Raw genomic sequence first — 22,659 nt, 5'->3', positions numbered from 1 at the left:
TCTATGGTGTTTCTCCCTTGCTGAAAACCAAACTGATTGTTTAGAATAACAGAATATTTTGCAATAAAGTTTTGGATTTGAGCAACAGTAAATTTTTCAAATATTTTAGATATGACTTGAAGAATTGAGACAGGATGGTAACTTCCCATTACCTCTCTTGATCCCAAAAAGTGGTTTGACTTCGGCATATTTCAGTACCTCTGGGAAAGAGCCCTCTTCAAATCACTCATTTGTTATTTTCACTAGTGATTTTGCAATTTTGTGTACTGCTTAAATAACTTCAGTGGATATAATACATCAAACCTATAGAGTTTTTGTTTTTTTAACACCAGGATTGCATTTTCTCCATCCTCCACAGAAACATTTAAAAAATTTGTAAGGTGTTCAGAGTTTTCATTTAGGCCAAAGAGATTTACTTTGTTGTGATAATGTTACATTTACGTCAGACTTTGCTATATCTAGAAAGAATTCACTGAAGTTCTCCAGTATTTGAGTTGGGCTTACAATAGTATTTCCTTCAATGTTAATTTTTGAAGTTTCTTGGTTACAGGCTTTAACACGTAACTCATATTTAATGAGTAATCACACAGCCTTTTGTGTTATTTTTACAGTTTAAAATTAGCCTGTTATCTGTGACCTGTTTTGCTGCCTTGACAACTTTAATATAATTTTAAAGAGTCAAATATTCAATGAAATCAATATCTCTATTATATTTTAATTCTCTGTGCAGTTGCTTTTCCCCTACACTGGTAATTTTTATGCCCTAAGTGATCCATATTAATTAGTCACTTTATTGTTGCAGAGTCTAGATAGAAATGTTTCATTAAAGACACCATGAAAACCATTTAGGGATTTTTCACAGTTTTCTCACTTTAGTTGCAATGATCAAAATGCCATTTTCCCCCTCTTTTAGCTTACTGCTAAATATTAACCAGTTTTCTTTGCTGAAGTTCCTTCTCTTATGGGTTTTCACACTTGAAATGTTCCTGTCTGTCAGTTGCAACACAATGAACAAATTCACAATGTTCTGAAATACTGAAATGTAGGCAAAATTTACACACACATTCATATACATAAAAAGTTAAAGCACTGTCAGTATAGGTTGCTGATTGGCCATTGTACCTGGTAGACTAACAGAAATTCAGTTTGAAACCATGTTTCTTTACCAAGTCAGTGAATCTAAGCACAGAAATTATTACATGTGACATCAATATTAAAATCAGCAGCTAATGGAATTATTTTCCTTTTTTCTCTACAGAGATCATCAAGCACATTTCGAAACTCAGAATAGTTCTGTTGTTGATCTCCCAGGGATTCTATATATTGAGACTAGCATTACATTTACTGGTAAGTCCATTATTCCTGTACAACATTTCTTAAACACACATTCTTCACTTCAATTATTAAAATGTTTTCTGGTTTCATAATGTATATTGCTATGAAGAAGTATACATGAGCCTCCACATGACTTGACTTGTTTCTTCCGCAAAAGCTACCTGCTAACCTGAAATACCCCATTTTCTTCAAAATTTTAACTGTCATCAGTAAACCAACACTCATCTAAACAACACTAGTATTTGCACATTCTATCAGAATGATTTACAATTCATTTATTTTGAAGCTTTTGATGCTTGAAGCATCAGTGTTTAAGCCACTTATATTCCACTGCATAACATATCTACTTTGACCATTACTTGTAGACACTGGACTCGCATTCGGAAGGACGACGGTTCAATCCCGCGTCCGGCCATCCTGATTTAGGTTTTCCGTGATTTCCCTAAATCACTCCAGGCAAATGCCGGGATGGTTCCTCTGAAAGGGCACGGCCGACTTCCTTCCTCATCCTTCCCTAAAGATGAGACCGATGACCACGCTGTCTGGTCTCCTTCCCCAAACCAACCAACCAACCATTACTTGTAGGCTACAGCACATTTTTTACTGGATAATGTTTTACCTTATTTCTACCCACGTTTTTTCACCCTATCATTAATTATTAGTTTTACTTTTTTTATTGTCTGGCAAGTATCTGGGAATATCTAACTAAACATTTTTGAGCCTAACCCATTCAGATGTAGACCATCTTTGGCAAGACACTTCGCACTTAGAAATTTGTTGGGTCAATGAAAACTACTACTTATTCCTTGCAGTGCTCTTTAATAATGCTGTTTATTTGCTGCACATCATTGTCACTCACCAATCTCCTGTGATTATTGTTCTGGAAATCATGTAGGGGCTTCTGACCGTTCAGCTAAGGTTCCTTGTTTGGCTTAAGATTTCTTTTTTGCTGTTGCTTCGAAGCGAGTTTGTTCCCGCATGGATAAAAACACATTTTGGATTCCCTTTACGCTTATCTGGTGCACACTGTCAAGTTCAAGATGATGTGTACATGTGCAACTGATGTGTCTTGATTCCTGGTCAAATCTTGTGGATGAAGTTCAGTCCCTATCATGATCCACTCACTCAGCTGGATAACACTACACACTATGGTTGTTGGAAGAATGGAATATTACAACACACCTATTTTTGGATTGCAGACAAAATTAAGAACTATACAGCGCAACATGGGATAGATTTCCCGGAAAAAAACTGACAAGTTATCTGCATTCTTACTGCAACAAATTCCAGCTATACTGTGTTAAAATAGCTTTGAAAATTTATAACACTATCTTTGTATGTATTTAATTCTTTATTGAACTTCAAGGCACTGTGGATGATTTTTCTGAAGACTGGATACCAGAATTCTGTGTTCATAAATGAAACATTATCTCAGCAAGGACTCCAATGTTTTATAGAAACTGTTTTTGCCTTAGTAAAAATGAGGCTAATCAATATTTATCATCACAAGTTGTCTGGATTACTATCTCACTATTATTCTAGAATGCCATTTACTAAATACTGCAGATGAAGAGTTACTTACGTTTTGTAATATTTGAGTTGTAGCCTATGTGCTCAGCCATACGTTTTATAGTTATCATTACAGGAATCAATGTAATGCTATCAATAACACTAATGGCATAGTCCACATCAATTCAAATCTTACCTTCATGGTCTCGAAGGCTTTTGATTGTGTAAATCATGAAGTTCTGCTAGACAAGCTCAAGTATTGTGGCATGAGTGGTACAGTGCACAAATGGTTTAATTCGTACCTAACTGGAAGAGTGCAGAAAGTAGAAATAAGTAGTTCTCGTAACATGCAAAGATCAGCAAATTCCTCAAACTGGGGAACTATCAAGAATGGGGTTCCACAAGGGTGTCTTGGGTCCTTTGTTGTTATTATATATTAATGACTTGCCATTCTATATTCATGAAGAGGCAAAGTTAGTTCTCTTTGCTGATGATACAAGTATAGTAATCACACCTGACAAACAAGAATTAACTGATGAAATTGTCAATACTGTCTTTCAGAAAATTACTAAGTGGTTCCTTGTAAACGGACTCTCACTGAATTTTGATAAGACACAGTACATACAGTTCCGTACAGTGAATGGTATGACGCCATTAATAAATATAGACCTTAATCAGAAGCATATAGCTAAGGTAGAATATTGCAAATTTTTAGGTGTGTCCATTGATGAGAGATTAAATTGGAAGAAACACATTGATGATCTGCTGAAACGTTTGAGCTCAGCTACTTATGCAATAAGGGTCACTGCAAATTTTGGTGATAAACATCTTAGTAAATTGGCTTACTATGCCTATTTTCACTCATTGCTTTCATATGGCATCATATTTTGGGGTAATTCATCACTGAGGAGTAAAGTATTTATTGCACAAAAGCGTGTAATCAGAATAATAGCTGGAGTCCACCCAAGATCATCCTGCAGACATTTATTTAGGGATCTGGGGATATTCACAGTAGCTTCTCAGTATATATACTCTCTTATGAAATTTGTTATTAACAACCAAACCCAATTCAAAAGTAATAGCAGTGTGCATAACTACAATACTAGGAGAAAGGATGATCTTCACTATTCAAGATTAAATCTAACTTTGGCACAGAAAGGGGTGAATTATACTGGCACTAAAGTCTTTGGTCACTTACCAAATAGTATCAAAAGTCTGACAGATAACCAACAAGTATTTAAGAAGAAATTAAAAGAATTTCTGAATGACAACTCTTTCTACTCCATAGAGGAATTTTTAGATATAAATTAAGAAAAAAAAAATTAAAAAAATAAAAATTAAAAATAAAGAAAAACAAAAAAACAATAAAATAAAGTTGTTATATTAACTTAAGTATGTTGTTAAATTACCCTAATTATGTCATGCATTGGAAAATTCAACTCGTTCCACATCATTACGAAATATCGTATTCATGATCCATGGAACTAGTATTAATCTAATCTAATCTAATCTAATCGGATGTTATTGAATTTAGCACATGTTAAAATGAAGGACTCAGTAATGAATGCGCATTTTTTTGTTTTCTCCAAAAAAAATTCTGCTCCGAGATACAGCCCTCCATAGATGACACTGCACATAACATTTTGAAGATGTAAATTTTGGAAAACTTTTAAAATGCTGTATCTCTAGAACAGTTCTAGATATTTTGTTGGTTTTTTATTTGAAAGATAATTGCTTTATGATTACAAAGAAAGCCTCCATTTGGGTTATCTGTCAAAGTTCTTTTACAATATCTTTCTGAACTTGCTTTATAATTTAAGGGTTTCTTTTTTTCAAAAATGCCAATCCATAAAATTTTATAGTTCTACGTTCCGTGAAAAGGAGAGCTTCCACTTTCAGGTTGAACGGGTTTTATAAACAATTGAAATTTTTGCCATGCATAAAACCTGTTTTATCATCACACAACAGGCACATAAAAATCAAAACCTAGCCTCATTTTTCAAACATTTTAAATGGCTCCAAAATGTATTTGAAAGGTCCAAAGACTTAAGGGTTTCAGTTTATACAACTTCTGTGCACTCTGCTTTGTACTGAAATTAGCCAGTCAATGACCTAAAAATGTGTTCCACTGCTTCAGTACCTTCCCTCGATATAGAGGTATGCCTTCCTGTTGAATCAATAGGAACTGGAGCACTTACAATCGCCAAAACATTGTGAACAGGAAATGAGCATCCTGTGTGCATTGTTGCTGTCCATCTGGAAACCTATATCCAGCAGGTGGTCCATGTGGTAGCAAAAAATTCACTACAGTTTTGTTTAACTCATAACTGGTGTCTATAATCTCTGTAATCCACCAGTCACAGTCATACACACATGCCACAAACATCCTCCTTCTCAGGTTGTGAATCTAAATATTATCCTGCTGTTTCTGAGGTGTTGGCCGAATGAACAAAATTTCTTCTTTCTTGCTCTTTAAAGTGTGTGCAATATGAGTTTGCCCATCACTGAGTCCAAAAATGTGTCTTCTGAATTCCTTTCACAGGAGTAGTTTGTTTGGACCATTCTTCTTTTTTCTGCTCACAGAATTCGTCAGTTTCCTCTTTCGACAAAAGAATGAGAGCTGTGGATGTGTAAGATATCATGACTCTTGTAAAATACTTAGCATTCTGAATCACAGCTGTATTTGGCCTGGAAAGATTAGGTTTTGTAACTTGGTGCTTCAGCAGGCCTCCTACACCAACATACGGCCCCTTCCCATGACCAGCAGCACAGTATACCCAGTCAGCTGGCACAAGTGACTTACTCAATTCAAACAGCAGGTAACTGTTTTTAAAATGACTAGGAGCACCATCAGAAATAATGATGATCTTCTCTGCTCCTGTTTGCAGTTGAAGAATTTTGTGCATTGCTAGCAAAGCATGTACTGACTCATGACCTGTTTCATCACTTACAATGGCAACATTTGCGGTTTTGTTTTTAAAATATGTCACTCCTATAAATATTGAAACCTGGTCATTACTCCAATAGTACCCTTGTACTTATTGGGGAAGAATTACACTCCAGTTCTCAGCAAAATCACAGTGGAGCACTAAATATAGTTCTTCAGCCTGTACACAACCTTTCATTTCTGCAAAATGTTGCCGTTGCAAATTCTTCAGATGCTGGTGTGTCACTGCTTTCACTGCCTATTTACCAAGTTCATCAATGAAACTGTCAAAGGCAACAGTTTTCTTAATTAGTTTATTTTCCTCCCATGTCACATATGTAATTTCTGCATAGTTATCTGCTATGTTTTCCAGGGCAAGTGCCTGTAAAGACAGTCCTCCCTTTCCAGGGCAGTCACCACATTCTTGAAACAAACAAATCTCTCGCTTTATGTCACAGACTACTAATTACTTCACATGGCAAACCAAGGTGTCATATGTCACGTTCTCCAGTAAGTTCTTCAAAGTTACCCCACAAAGTTCAAAATTCGTGCAGTAGACAAAGAGACATCTAGGTGCGCGTGGAACTACCCACTTATGCCATATTGCTAAAATTTTGAGCTTCCAATATGTGAAACTGTATAGTTGCTCCTATAAATTGCAAAAAATCTTTAATACTTGTTGTCATGTACCTCTTCACTTTCACAACTTGTTGACCTTCAACTGTTACAGTTATAGTGTCTTTTTGTTGGCACTTTCGCGAGAACAGTCCCATTTATCTTCCAGATAAAATGACTGCACTATTTGAATTTGAGCTGCTTCTACAGGATGACCACAATAGAGATCTGGTCTTCCAACGACTCCTTTTACAGACCTCACATTTCTTGATTTGTCTACCATGTACTCTGATACTGATGAAACATCGTTCAAATTTTTTTTTGTTTGAAAACGTCTCTGGAATAACAGTTAAAACTTGCACCTTTTCACTGTAGAATGCACAATATTCAACAGCTGAATTGATATTCGTGAAAAATTCCTGGCAAGAAGTGCAAGAGTGCTTTGGTTCATTTTCTTCTCAAGATGCAATTTCTACTTTGAAGAGTGTGGTCATTTTTCCTGCAGTGTATAGCTTTAGTAATTTCTCTGTGCTTTCTTGATGCATAGAGCTTATGACTCGACTTCACTGACCACAGTTTCTTAACAGGACTAACACCTACATTTGTAATTGACTGATTCAGGGTATTTAATTCTTTGTCTATTGATACAAAATCTGCACCATGGGAGGCTTCACCTTGTTCATATACTATCGTCGTCGTTATTCTGTCAAAACATTTACAACACAAAAAGTCGTCACTGGAAACATCTTCACTTTGATACAGAGTCTTCAAATGAGAACACTTATTCCCAACCTGAACAAAGTGTTTTTTGTTTACCTTATATATCACTCTTTTATGGATATGCAAATAGTCAGCACATTTAACTCTCCTGTGGCCCTAGTCAGAAGACATTTCAAACAGTCCTTTTAACAAAACACACTGTAACTTTGTCAACTGCCCAATTCTTCAAGAAAACACAGATCTCACTGGGAGGTCTCAGGTTTAATAGAAGCCTGTTCAGTAAACAAATTAGTACTGAAAAACTACAAAACAGAAACCTGCAATGAACAACCACGATAAAGAAACTGACAAACTATACACATAAAAAAACGTTTTGCATCAACCCAGTTCCCAGAACACCTGAGGATAGACGTTGACTGTGGATATTGTATCACAGACATGGTCCCTTTGACTGTTCAGAAATATCACTAAACCCACCTAAAGATGTAAACAACCATGCATGAGCAGCACCTATTTGACGGTGGGGGTCCAACAGCTGATCAGTTCCAGTCATTCCACCAGGAAGGAGGTACACATCTCTTGTGGTCTGTAGTTCAACTATGCCTAGATGGTCAATACTGCAGTACAATCGCATCCGCATTGTTACTTTGTGCCAGGATGAGCTCTCAACAAGGGAAGTGTCCAGGTGTCTCGGAGTGAACCAAAGTGATGTTGTTCGGAGCTGGAGGAGATACAGAGAGACGTGAACTGTCAATGACATGCCTCACTCAGGCCACCCGAGGGCTACTACTGCAATGGATTGCCACTACCTATTGATGACTCAGAGGAACCCCAACAATAATGTCACCATGTTAAATAATGCTTTTGTGCAGCCACAGGATGTCGTGTTACATCTCAAACTGTGCACAATAGGCTGCATGATGGACAACTTCACTCCTGACGTCCATGACGAGGTCCATCTTTGCAACCATGACACCAAGCAGCGCCGTGCAGATGGGCCCAACAACATGCCGAATGGACTGCTCAGGATTGGCATCACGTTCTCTTCACCGATGAGTGTCGCATATGCCTTCATCCAGACAACTGCCAGAGATGTGTTTGGAGGTAACCCAGTCAGGCTGAACACCTTAAACACACTGTCCAGTGAGTGCAACAAGGCGGAGGTTTCCTGCTGTTTTGGGGTGGCATCATGTGGGCCCAGTGTATGTCACTGGTGGTCATGGAAGGCACCATAATAGCTGTATGATACATGAATGCCATCCTCTGACTGATAGTGCAACCGTATTGGCAGCATATTTGCAAAGCATTCATATTCATGGGCAACAATTCGCACCTCCATAATGCACATGTTTCGAATGACTTTCTTCAGGATAATAACACTGCTCAACTAGAATGGCCAGCATATTCTCCAGACATGAACCCTATCAAACATGCCTGGGATAGACTGAAATTGGCTGTTTATGGATGACGTGACCCACCAAACACTCTGAGGGATCTACGTCGAATCGCCGTTGAGGAATGGGACAATCTAGACCAAAAGTGCCTTGATGAACGTGTGGATAGTATGCCACAATGAATACAGGCATGCATCAATGCAAGAGGACATGATACTGGGTATTAGAGGTACCGGTGTGTACAGCAATCTGGACCACCACCTCTCAAGGTCTTGCAGTATGGTGGTACAACATGCAATGTGTGATTTTCATAAGCAATAAAAAGGGTGGAAATGATGTTCATGCTGATCTCTATTCCAATTTTCTGTACAGGTTCCAGAACTCTCAGAACCAAGGCGATGAACTTTTTTGATGCGTGTACAACAAAATGTAAGAAATATCTGCAAAAATGAAAGTGAAAAGAAATAACTGCAACAAAGAAAGTGATATGAAATAACTGCAACAAAGAAATTGATATGAAATAACTGCAACAAAGAAACTGATAAGAAATAACTGCAACAAAGATAACAGAAATAAACATTGTAAGAAACAAGTTTGTAAAAAACAACTTCAGAGGAGACCTACATTATTCTTGGGGGAAAAAAATAAATAAATAAAACCTGTCCAACTTAAAAGTGGAAGCTCTCCTATACAAAGAATTTAGTACCACATGGTACTAATCAACAGAAAAAAATCTAACTGTTCTGGACTGGCATTTTTAATAAAAAAAATTTTCTCTCAGTTATAAAAAAAATTCAAAAGGTGACAGTAAAATACCTTTGACAAATATGTCCAAATGGAGGATACCATTGTGTCATAAAGCAATTATCTCTCAAATAAAAAAAACTCCAATAAAATATCTGGAACTGATAAAGAGATACAGCATTTTAAAAAAAAAATTCTGAAATTCACATCTTTAAAATGGTGTTCACAGTATCATCTTTGGAGGCCTGTATCTTGGTGCAGGATTTTTTTTTTTTTTGGAGAAAACAAGAAAATACATGTTTCTTACTTACTCCTGAATTTTAACAAATGCTAAATTCAATAACATCCAAGACTATGAAGGTAACCACCTCCTGAAGTGATACGGATTATGCCTATCAGTATCCTCCATGCTAAGATACCTTCACTTTTAAGGGAAAGCACTAGACAACAGGTAAAGGATAATCATAAAATTATTCATTACTGGTTTATTAAAATGTGTAAACTGGGGTAATTTTATGCAGCCTCACTTAGTGTAAGTCTGACACCATAAAAACTTTCAGCTTTAATTCATGGCAAGTAAAATCTGAATTTTGAATTATGGTTTTTAGGGTACACAAAATTACCTCCATGTTGGTGTTCCATAAGCATTTTAATGATGATGCACAAGAAACGCCTCTTAATTGTCTGGCACCAAGTGATTTAACAGGTAAAATATAGGAATATTGGTACTTCCATAAGTAGTAAACTTTTGCAGCACTGGCACCACAAAACTGTACGATTCGCTAAATTAAATACAAATAATAATAGCTATCCGAAGTTGGCTTGCTAAAAACAGATTGTTATGTACATTCAACAGGACCTGTTTACCTCTGGATTATAGCTTGAAGTACTTGATAATTTTTGCACACTAATTGGAAGTTGGACGTTAGCGCACCATAGTGCTTAGCGCACAAACCCTTCATATGCCCATGAAACCCATATTAACTGTTATTGTAATTGCGCTTCTGTAAAGTTTGTGATTTCCTTAACGCACCATGCATTTTTGTAAAATTATACGTATACATTACACAATACGCGCTAGGGGTATAACTGTAATTGCACGTTTGACTCATGCTGCAGTCTTTCGGACAAGATTCTGCAACTACAAATGTCATAAGTCATTTGTCTAGAATTCTGTTAAAACAGTTTCCTAAAAAAAGTAGTTATAATATACGAATTACCTGATCTCTGTACTAACCATTGACAAATACACATAGCTTGCATAAAGTTCCATATTTATTTGTTTATTAATGGCATCTTCACTATCTTTGTGAAAATTCTGACGAACTTGACTCTCTGTCATTTTCTTGCAGAAGTATTATTCGGTGTCTGCTAAGCAGAGAGCTACTTTGATCCGTCAATCGCCTGTGGGCTCCCAAACGTCAAAGTGTTAACTGTACTGCTCAGAGATATTGTGTATCAAACCTGCAAGGTTCTAGACAAGCTGTCTCTGAACTGGAACAATTTGACAGTACCGCAGCATCGTGGGTACTGCATGTGATGCGAATGTTGGCAAACCTGACAAGTTTCCTCCCCACTGCTTGTATTGGTTTCTGCTAAGTAAATAAACAAATCGGGCAGGTGACAAATACAATGTGTTTGCTGAAATACTCATTTTAAAATGGTTGAGGTTGGCTTGAAATTGTTGGTCGTAATTTACAGTGTATTTACACGCTGTTTCGCAGTCACTCACTGGGTAGTGACCGAAAATGGACGTATACAGGCCCAGGTATATGTAAAATAACATCGTTCAAGAAGTCAAGTTTCACACAGTGGTTTATATATTATTAAATATTGCAAAATACAGACAGTTCTACAGATTCCAAACACAATGATACTTTTGTTGTTGGTGTGCTGATATACGGTAATAAAATATCTGTCTGTAACTGTAAATGCATTTCAGCTAACAGACCTTATTTTTTCTTTAAGCTTGATTCAGCATTCCATTTGCGACGGCCATATGACCTTTTTGCTCTGCTAGAACAAGAGAGTAGAGTGCGAGCAATTGATCACCTACATCATGATTTAATTTCCCGAAAAGCGGCAATTGACAGACACTGGGCGAGCCTTGAGGGAGCAACTGACATTGAGACGCGCTTTTACTCTGAAGATAGTGATTGTATTCGTGCTGGCCGTCGTTTAACAGATACAGACTTATATGACAGTGCATTAGGAGACCTTAAAGAAAGAATAAGGTAAGAAGTTATGGGTCTGTTACCGAGTTATGTAAATGACTCCTCGTGACCCATTTACGTGTTTCGAATTGTAGATTGTAAGGGTACGCTGTTATAGCAGCGCTGCGAAAATAACAACAGTCAACCTTAATATTCTTCACTACAAAACTGTAGTGAAGAATTACATGTGTAGTATCGAAAAAACAAATTCGAAGACTGGTCTTAAGATTGGCTGACGATAAATTTTTCTCTTTACACAATTTGCTTTATTAAGTTACAAAACGTAAGTAACAAACACGATATTTAAAATGTCTATTTTTTAATTTTGACACCGATACATTATCGAGAAAACTTTAATGTTACTTGCAGGATTTTTTAATTGTTGAACTTATTTAAAAAAGGGCAAGATTTCAAATTTTCACACACGAAAGTTCCTATATGTTGTACAAATCTGTAAATTTTTGTGGCCTTCCAAACCTACCAGTACCTGATGTTGCTTTGTTCCATAAATCAACTATGATGTGTTTACAAATAAAAATGTTTTATTCCACGGTATTTGTGCAAATGCCAGTAACAACAAGAAGTTTCCTAATTGATCTGTTACAAGATAAATGAACTATATAGTTCCGTGAATGACAAATAAATAATCAAACTGATAATTAACAATAAGTACATGAAACAGTAATAAAATCGTTGCACAGTGTGGTATATGTATGGTGTGCAGTTAATGTATATTTCAGTCTCATAAGGAAAATTGGTCATTTGTCACATACTGTACTCAAGGAACTCTTGAGCAGAGTAAATTTCTTTACTTTTGATCCACCTCAATAGACTAGTTTTAAATTTATTTACTGGCACTGTGTAGGCATTTTTAGGTAGCCTAGCTAATTTATTGAAGTAGACAGGACCAAGATATTTGTAGCTGTAATGTATCTTTGCAAGCCTAGCATATGGTATATTAATTGTATGTCCACTTCTTATGTTAGGGTCGTGAACTGTTCTCCTTAAGTCAAATTTACTCAGATTCTCTTTAACGAAGACAAGGCAGTTGTAAATATACAGGCTAGGCACTGTCATTATATTTAGTTTCTTAAAATAATCTCGACATGATTCCTATGGGCTAAGTTCTGCTATGCACCTTGTGGCTTTCTTTTGCCATTTAAACACCAATTTTGAGCCGACAGAATTGTCCCATAATAGTATTCCATAAATCAGTGCGAATGGAAGAATGCAAAATGTGCATATAGCAGAAGTTCTTTACTGACACTGCTCCTCAGCTTGTACAGCAGATATATGGCACGTGCCAATTTGCCACATATCTTTCCTGTGTGGATATCCCAGCTGAGATTTTGATCTAGATAAAATCCTAATAATTTTACTGTTTTGTTATCATGACTGGGAGCATTCAGATTGAATACAATAGCTTCAGTTTTATTATCATTCTTCTGCAGTACATCTGTCTCAAACCAAGTAGTGTACCTCTCCATTGCCACTGCCATGCTGTGTTGCACATTTTCGAGATTGGTATCACATGTGATGAGTGTTGCGTCATCAGCATATAGCACTGCATCACATGATGCAACTGCAGGCAAATCATTTTTATAAATAATGAAAAGGAAAGGTCCAAGAACAGATCCTTGAGGTACGCCCTTTACAACTGGGAGACATGCTGACAGTTGATTATTTACCTTAACTAACTGTTTTCTATTGTCCCAAGTATGACTGCATTAGTCATAGGTCATTCTCTCTCACTCCATAGTGCTAGAGTATTTTTCTTCTTCTTCTTATTTATTTTTTTAAAAAAAAATTTTTAACGAGAATATTGTGTTGCACAGATAATATCTTTATTTTCAAAACAATTGTATATTTTTGCTGCCATGCTCTCAACTGCTTTGACTTTAGAAAGGCTGGATCTGAAACCATTCCGTGCCGATCTGAATATATCATTATGTTCAAAATATTGACTCATCTGTTTATGCATGCAATATTCTATTATTTTTGATATTATGGGTATAAGTGATATTGGTCGATAGTTGTCTGGCGATGCTGTATCTTCTTTTTTATGTGCTGGTTAAACTACAGATATTTTTAAACATTCCAGATAATTACCGTCATTTAAAATTTTGTTGATTATTTTAGTCAATGGCATTACAGTTTGATTTCTGATATATTTAATAACATAATTTGAGAGACCATAGTAATCCTCTGCTCTAGAATTACTGAGCTTAGCTATTGATTCATTGACCATCTTCTCAGTTACACAAGTCCAGTGAAGGCTGTGTGTCTGCTTACGTTCATTTCTGGCAACAGTGCCTCTGCCTTACTCACTCTCCATTATGCTGTTATCTGATTGAGGACTGGTATCTTTATCATCACAGTTAGTTTCTGTTTTAATAATTTCCCATGCAGCTTTGCATTTATTTAATGAATTCAGTATATATGTCTCATTTGCTTTGCACTTAGCTGCCTTGATTTCAGACCTGTAAATCTTTTTCACTTCCATGTACATTTTCTTGTCAGCATTATTGTGCTTGGACCTATTATGATTCTTATTGTACTTAGATGTGGGGTTTGGTGTAATGATTTTGCTTTGATATTTTCTTGCATCGTTTAGGACAACATGCTTCAAAATTTTCAGTTAACAGTTCTAGAAATTTGATAGTTGATTCATTTGCATTTGTAGTGTTTATTATTTTATCCCATTTTATTAAATTCCATTTACTTATCAACTTGTTTAGCATTGATTCATTAATTGGTCTTGTAGTTTTTCTACGGTCTGTGGAAGTTTCAGTTGCTCTACTGTTAAGAGTTTTTCTGAGCCATAGTCCCTCATGATCTGAAATGTCTAGCTTGATTGTGTTGTATTCTGTTTTGTTTAGATGAAAATTACACATTATGTTATCTAGACATGCTTCATGTCTTGAGGTTTTGTCATTTACGCAACTGAAGTTAAGGGATCTTAATGTATTTAGCAAGTGATCAACCTTTCTATTCCTAAACCTAATGTCTATATTGATATTACCAAATATTAGTATTCTGTAATTTTTGTATTTGAGTAGCAACAGTATCAGGTTCTCCAGAAGCTCCACAAACTGGTCTTCATTATGTTTTGGGGGGCAGTATACTGAAGCATTTAAAATTTCCTGGTTTGGCAACATTATGGCTGCAGCTTTAAATTTTGCTTCTACGAGGTGCTATCCAAAATTTTTGGGACTGGTGCTGCCAACTGTTGAAAACCTTACATTTGGATTAATGGTCACCATCACCCTCGAAGTAGTTCCCATCCGCACGTACACACCGGTCCCAGAACTTCTGGCGCTGGTCAAAAGTTTTCTGGAAGTCCTGTTCTTTGAGGGTGTTTATCACCACCAATGATGCTTCTTGAATCCTCTCTACCAACGGCGTTTCAACTTGAGTTTCAGTTTTGGGAATAGCACGAAGTCGCAAGGTGCCAAATCTGGCGCGTACGGTGGGTGTGGTACAACTGCCATGTTGTTTTTTGCCAAAAAGGTCCTGGTGACCAAGGACATGTGACAGGGCGCATTGTCGCGATGCAACAGTGAGTTCCCTTGATGCCAAAGTTCAGGCCATCGTCGCCACACATTTTTACGGAGCCACTGCAAATCGTCACAGTAGTACGTGGAATTCACTGTTTGGGTGGGTGGGATGAATTCTTTGTGCACAATTCCCTTGGTATCAAAGAAAATGATGACCATGCTCTTCACTTTGCTCTTCACCTGTTTCACTTTTTTGGGTCTCGGAGAGCCCAGGCGCTTCCAAAGGGCCAATTGTTGCTTTCTCTCTGGGTCATAACCATAAATCCACCTCTCGTCACTGGTGATAACCTGTGACAAGGAGGTTGGATCATCAGATGCGGTCTGATGAAAGTCTGTGCACACTTCAACACACTGTGCCTTCTGATCGGCAGTCAAGATCCTTGGCACAACTTTTGCAGCAACACGATGCATGCCCAGTTCATCAGTCAACATTCATTGACATGCCTGTAACCAATACCCACTTCATCCACAAGGCCTTGAATGGTTCAACATCGATTCACACGAACCAATTGTTGAAGTTTGGCAGCAATGTCTGGCGTTGTGTGGCTAATGGGCCTTCCAGTGCGAGCCTCATCTTCGACATCTGTACGGCTGGCCCTGAACCGAGCATGCAGCTTGCCACTCAAATACACGTGTATGGCTCATGCTCTGTCTCCCAAACATTTGTTGAATCATTGCAAGGGTCTCCGTATCACTTTCCCCGAGATTCACACAGAATTTGATACAAATGTGCTTTTGTGTTCGCAGATCCATCATAAAATCGCCGTACACCAAACACAGAGTATTACGAAAATCACTGTGGACACACAACACGTCCTCCCAGCTGAATGCCACTCCGCACACTGACTCAGCAGATACGCGGCTCTCGCCACCTAGTAGTGCAAAGATCTACTACTCCTAGTCTCTAGTTAGCAGCACCAGTCCCAAAAATTTTGGATTCCATCTCATTTGCACAGTCCACTTACATCTATAACTTCATAGATTAGGTTCACACTCTTTTTAACATATACAGATACACCACCATGTTTAATACTTGTTCTACAGGAGCTGCTTGCCAATTCATATCCAAATGGTACACTTAATTTTGGTTCATCATTGCTAAGACAGTGTTCATTTATTGAAATCACAGTGCTGTTTAAGTTTTCCAGCCAATACTGTAGTTCATTAAGTTTATTCTTAAGAGACTGCACATTAGTATGTAAGAACATTACACTTGTACTTATCTTACTGTGGTTTTCCCGTAGCCCTTCAGCAAAAAATCATTGAGATGGAATGGAACTTCTGCTTTCTTCTTCCTCAGTATATGACCATTTGATGGGTTTTCCAGTGTTCACTGCTCCTTTAGATGGCATGGTGGTGAACTTCTTGTCTTGTTAAGGGGATGAGTGGCTCCTATTACTTCTGTTGATGTTTTGTTTTACGTTATTGGTGTTGATTCTTTTCTTGTTGGCTGTGTTTCTGATGATAATGATTCTGGGGATACTGCTGTCGCTGGTGACTGTGCTGCTGTTGCCAATGGTGGTTGTGGTTCTACATCATATGTGTGCACATAGAAAGAGAATAAACATTGACAAGAATTCTTTTGCATATGTTAATTTTGTGAAATGTAGTTTGTGTTGACAAAATTATCTGTAAAAAATCCTGAAGTCTAGGTGTGGTAGGAAGCAGACAGTTTTATTATGAGTTGGTGAGGACAATAAATGTGAATACAAAGTTGTAGATGTGATGTGATACTGATCTGTAGCTTAGGTTGAAGTCAAAGTTAAGGCTAGAGGGTGATAGTTTGTTGGTGAATTGCCAAAGTAGTACTGAACACTTCAGTGAATTAAAAGTTTGTATAGTAATATTTACTGGTTCAGTGTTTTGTACCCTTTACGATACTCATAAGTCCTCAAAATAAACTTTTGTCTCTTTTTCGTGTATGGCCTTCTCTTTCCAATTAAAACTGCATTGACAGTGAACAGTTCACTAACACTCGGTATATTTGTCGGGATTGGTGTTGCTGATTTGGGCACAAATTCAATATTAGTTCTGTTTAGATATAGAGAGCTTGAGCAAAAGCAAGAATAAATGTAAATCACAAGTAGTTCATATCAGTCATATCAGTGAAAATTTTCTTATGCATTTTGAGCTGACAAATGTACTTCTCCATATCCAAATGAACCCCAGCTCACCAGTCTTGAGCATAATATATTAAATCCTTATGTGAAGATTGTGTGCTTGATTTCTAACAGCCCATTCACCATGTTGTTGTCCAGGATGTACATATATTTAGTCAGTTATTTTGCGTAATCTGTGATTACCTTTTTTGCAGAGTTATTAACTACATCATGTAAAGTGTCACATAATGGTTTATACACACTCTCTTGTTATACAGTTTGATTTGAGAAAGGAGCAATATTTCAGAAAGCAATGCTTTTTTTCTGGTGAAAATAAGTGATTTAGCGGTACTCTTCCATACCACTTCACACTGTAAAATTAAATGGTGTATTACTGGATATAGGATTTGCCTGTTATGCAAATGGCTGGGGAAAAAATGTTTGTACATAACAGGCAGACCTTATATCCAGTAATTTTGCCTGCAAGCATGGCTACTAAACGAGATGCAAAATCAAATGATGAATAATGAAGTACAGTAAGTAGAAGAGCGATGTTTATTCCTTCTGGATACATGTTGCATAATGACCACAACAATAAAATAAGAGAAATATGAATTTATGAGGAGGTATATCAACAGTCTCCCCCCCCCCCACCCCCACCCTTCTCCTTACCACCACTAACCATGGACTAGCTGAGGCGAGGTGCCTTGTTTGCCTCTACAATACAGATAGAGGTGCAACCACATCACAGGGGCGTCTGTGGTGAAATTAGACGAAAATGATTCTTGAACAGGGGCAGCAGCTTGTCAGTATTAGCAAAGGCAACATTCTGACTGACTGACTGACTGACTGATCTGAACTTGTAGCATCAGCCAACATGGCCTCTCTTCTGTCGGATTAATGATAATGACTTCCTTGTGGATAAAATATTCCAGTGGTAAAATGGTCCTCTATTTGGATCTCTGAGTGGAGACTGCTCAGGAGGATGCTGTCATTAGGTGAAACAAAATTGTTGTTCTGATGGTTGGATCATGGAATGTTAGATCCCTTAATCGGGTTGTTTGGGTAGAGGATTAGAATAGGTAAATGGGTAGGTTGTGAAGTTACATATGATGCAAAATAGTGACATGCAGTGGCAGGAACGAAGTGTCTTCTCGTCAGGTCATTACAAGGTTACTTATGCAGATTCAATTAGGGGTAATGCAGGACGAAGTGTAATAATGAATAAGAAAAAAAGGAATTCTGGTAAGTTATTATGAAAAGTATAGTGAATGCATTATACTAGCCAAGTAGACATCACAATAGTTCAAGTTTGTGCGTCTACTAGCTCTGCAGATCATGAAGAGATTGGAAAATGTGGGTCAGCAGAAGCGTCCGATTCCACCTGTCTGCTTTGATCCATGATGTAATGGTGTGGTGTGTGTGACCTCATTATGGTGTGGAGTTTTTTAGTAGATTGTGTTTGTAGATGTTGTGTTGTTGTATTTGATGGTGCCCTCTGGTGGTGGATGTGGGTGTGCTGAGCTCAACTTGTGGACTGGGTTCATTTGAGTTTTGGTTGTTATCGTGCTAATGTGGTTTTGAGTTTAAGTAGTTGGTGCGGTAACATGGGTTGTGGAAATGTTTTCAGTGAGTGATTAAGGTTCTTTCTTGTTTATGTGTTTGACATATTTGTTAGATCTGGTTAGTTTGGTGTTTGTTGTGTGTAAAGAAGTCTTTAAATTGCTTTTTTGTTAGGTGTGGATATGATAGTGTATCATGATGTTCTGAGATGGGTGATGATATGATGTCTCTCATTCAGTTTCTGCAGAAGTTTGGTCTTATTGCCGAGTATGTTAGTTTTCATGTTTGTGGCATGGCATGGCATTGTGTGTGTGTGTGTGTGTGTGTGTGTGTGTGTGTGTGTGTTTTTATGCGCGCATGCCTACAGTGTACTGCCGGCTTTTGTTTGTATTGTTTTGGTTTTATTGTATAGTAATTGTGATATTTTGTGTGTTGTATATTTATTGTAGGTTGTTTGTGTTTTAACTGATGGAGTGAATATGGGGTTTTTGGGTTTTTGAGTTTTTGAGCTGTGAGTGTTTGGTTCCACTTTTTGAAGTTGTAGGTGTTAGTTTTTTGTTATTGATAACTGTGGTTGGGCTATATAGGTCAAGGGAAATGTGTGATTCCTGTAGTCTTATTGGTGTAGAGAATGCTGCAATTTAATTTTTTTTTATACACTCCTGGAAATTGAAATAAGAACACCGTGAATTCATTGTCCCAGGAAGGGGAAACTTTATTGACACATTCCTGGGGTCAGATACATCACATGATCACACTGACAGAACCACAGGCACATAGACACAGGCAACAGAGCATGCACAATGTCGGCACTAGTACAGTGTATATCCACCTTTCGCAGCAATGCAGGCTGCTATTCTCCCATGGAGACGATCGTAGAGATGCTGGATGTAGTCCTGTGGAACGGCTTGCCATGCCATTTCCACCTGGCGCCTCAGTTGGACCAGCGTTCGTGCTGGACGTGCAGACCGCGTGAGACGACGCTTCATCCAGTCCCAAACATGCTCAATGGGGGACAGATCCGGAGATCTTGCTGGCCAGGGTAGTTGACTTACACCTTCTAGAGCACGTTGGGTGGCACGGGATACATGCGGACGTGCATTGTCCTGTTGGAACAGCAAGTTCCCTTGCCGGTCTAGGAATGGTAGAACGATGGGTTCGATGACGGTTTGGATGTACCGTGCACTATTCAGTGTCCCCTCGACGATCACCAGTGGTGTACGGCCAGTGTAGGAGATCGCTCCCCACACCATGATGCCGGGTGTTGGCCCTGTGTGCCTTGGTCGTATGCAGTCCTGATTGTGGCGCTCACCTGCACGGCGCCAAACACGCATACGACCATCATTGGCACCAAGGCAGAAGCGACTCTCATCGCTGAAGACGACACGTCTCCATTCGTCCCTCCATTCACGCCTGTCGCGACACCACTGGAGGCGGGCTGCACGATGTTGGGGCGTGAGCGGAAGACGGCCTAACGGTGTGCGGGACCGTAGCCCAGCTTCATGGAGACGGTTGCGAATGGTCCTCGCCGATACCCCAGGAGAAACAGTGTCCCTAATTTGCTGGGAAGTGGCGGTGCGGTCCCCTACGGCACTGCGTAGGATCCTACGGTCTTGGCGTGCATCCGTGCGTCGCTGCGGTCCGGTCCCAGGTCGACGGGAACGTGCACCTTCCGCCGACCACTGGCGACAACATCGATGTACTGTGGAGACCTCATGCCCCACGTGTTGAGCAATTCGGCGGTACGTCCACCCGGCCTCCCGCATGCCCACTATACGCCCTCACTCAAAGTCCGTCAACTGCACATACGGTTCACGTCCACGCTGTCGCGCCATGCTACCAGTCCTAAAGACTGCGATGGAGCTCCGTATGCCACGGCAAACTGGCTGACACTGACGGCGGCGGTGCACAAAAGCTGCGCAGCTAGCGCCATTCGACGGCCAACACCGCGGTTCCTGGTGTGTCCACTGTGCCGTGCGTGTGATCATTGCTTGTACAGCCCTCTCGCAGTGTCCGGAGCAAGTATGGTAGGTCTGACACACCGGTGTCAATGTGTTCTTTTTTCCATTTCCAGGAGTGTATTATTTGTTTTGGGATGGTGCGGTGTTTTTTTATTGTTGTGTATTTAGCTTGTCCCCACCCTAAAACCCCCAGTTTTCCGCAATTGTCCCATTAGTTTCATTTTATTTTTGAAGGGAGATGTTATTGTGTCATTTTTATTTTTGTTCACATTTGTTGGCATGTGTCTTTAGTGACGTCATTGTTGTCATTTTGTAAATGCTGGAAGTAGCCGTTACTGCCATATTGATGGCATCATGGGTCAAAGCAGATGGGTGAAATCTGGCGCTTCTGTAATGCCAAAAATGTGGTATGAGACAAAAGAAATTATTCCGATGGTAAAAGGAGATGAAAATTTAATTATGATGGGGGCCAGGAATCCAGTACTAGGAATAGATGAGAAGGAAAAACAGAATAACATTGACTTGGTGAGGGGTATGAAAGGGGAAACTGCCTGGTAGAATTTTACTCTGAGCACAATTTAATCATTCATGCGAAACTCGGCTTGCCCTTTTCTCAGATGATATCCTGTGAACTATGGCTGAAGGACAACAGGCAAATTCCATAGTCATAGATTTCTAAAAAGCATTTGATGTGGTGCCCCACTGCAACCCATTAACACATTGGCGTACAGTTCTTTTATTGACATTGTTACACAGAATTTGTTCTGCCAGCTTGAGATGAAAATCTGTGAAAGTCGTTCTTCTTTTACTGGAGATCATCATACAGTGTACTATACTTGCATTGAGAATTTCCATGTCTAACATATGAAAATATATTTTTTATATCACTTCACATATCTTCTCATGAGAGGATGTAATTAAGAGGATGTAATGCTAAGTGTTGGCTGTATGTATCAACTCCACCCATTCCTTTGTTATAATGACTGATGCAGTTAGATTTCAACTTAGGCTTCTTATTTTTTTCACCCTATTCTTCATAGTCGGGTCGATCATAAGTGGTTGACAGGATGTGCACTGATATTTGTTAATCAATTTCACAGCAACAACTTTATTTGCTGACGTAGAAGTCAGTTTACCTCTTTTGAGCACTGAGTTCTTGACTGTGGTGGCATGTTCTTCCTGTTTGGTCTTAAAGTTCCAACTGCGTATGTCTTCCTCTCCAATAGCTTTAGAAACAAGTTGGGAAAACCATAATGATTATCCATGTATTTTGTTCTCCATTCAAAAGTCTCACACAAATCCAAAACAATTTCTCACTTGCTGGGATGCTGAATACTTTTTCTGCCTCAAGACAGGTATAAATTTTAAAACTGTAACAGTATCCATTGTTAGATGAGCATACTTAATATATTTTCAAACCAAATATTGCGCTCAAATCTTGCCCTGTATTGCATGTATGAAAATCTACCCCTGAACTTCATCAGATTCTCATTGACACAAAAAATTTTCCCAGGCCTGTATAGCCTTTAAAATCTCTCAACAAGAAGAATAATAACTGGTCTGACCTTCCTCAGCTTGTCATGATGCATATCTGCAGAATCAATATCAAAATGAAGATACCTGGAAATGACTTTGAATCTCCTAAAAGGCACAGTTTTACCGAAAATAGGAGTTTGTATTATTTACCTCTTTGATAAATTATGTTCTACATAAGGTTTCTTTATTTGGGACATAAGTATGATGAGTGCAAAATGGCCCTCCATCTCATCTACTGCCACAGGAAACCAGTGTGCTTTGTCAAGCATTCTTTTTTGTTCCACATGTACAGTTGTTTCTGCACGTGTTTTAGCAGCAAATAAATTTGTCTCCTTGATCACCGACTCTCAGAACTGTGACATCAAAAACTGATCAGTTACATATGATTCTGATGGGTTTTGGCCTAGGGGTTTGTGAATAGTAGCATCTATCTCACCTTCAGTGCTGCTCTTGGTAATGTAAGGATTATTACAAACATTATCCCAGT

General features: G+C 38.4%; 2 protein-coding genes across 4 annotated transcripts in view; one reads left to right on the top strand and one right to left on the bottom strand.

The window, feature by feature from the left end:
- Positions 1-10,664, bottom strand: part of LOC126253055 (soma ferritin) — a 52,507-nt gene extending 41,843 nt beyond the window's left edge. Inside the window, exon 1 of the mRNA XM_049954140.1 lies at positions 10,481-10,664. Within this exon, the coding sequence (XP_049810097.1) occupies positions 10,481-10,585 (105 nt within the window). The 5' untranslated portion in view covers positions 10,586-10,664. The remainder of the gene's footprint in view (positions 1-10,480) is intronic.
- A 142-nt stretch (positions 10,665-10,806) lies between these two features.
- Positions 10,807-22,659, top strand: part of LOC126252871 (tetratricopeptide repeat protein 17) — a 319,229-nt gene continuing 307,376 nt past the window's right edge. For all 3 annotated transcript variants that reach the window (XR_007545864.1, XM_049953825.1, XM_049953827.1), the window contains exons 1-2: positions 10,807-11,011; positions 11,212-11,477. Coding sequence is in view for 2 of the 3 variants with exons in the window: in XM_049953825.1 (XP_049809782.1) it covers positions 10,904-11,011; positions 11,212-11,477 (374 nt within the window). In the remaining variant the exon portion in view is untranslated. The remainder of the gene's footprint in view (positions 11,012-11,211; positions 11,478-22,659) is intronic.

The sequence above is a fragment of the Schistocerca nitens genome, chromosome 4 (assembly GCF_023898315.1).
Source record: "Schistocerca nitens isolate TAMUIC-IGC-003100 chromosome 4, iqSchNite1.1, whole genome shotgun sequence".
NCBI classification, from domain to species: domain Eukaryota; kingdom Metazoa; phylum Arthropoda; class Insecta; order Orthoptera; family Acrididae; genus Schistocerca; species Schistocerca nitens.
The sequence above is the reverse complement of the archived record's forward strand: the minus strand, read 5'-3'. Positions and strand labels throughout refer to the sequence as shown.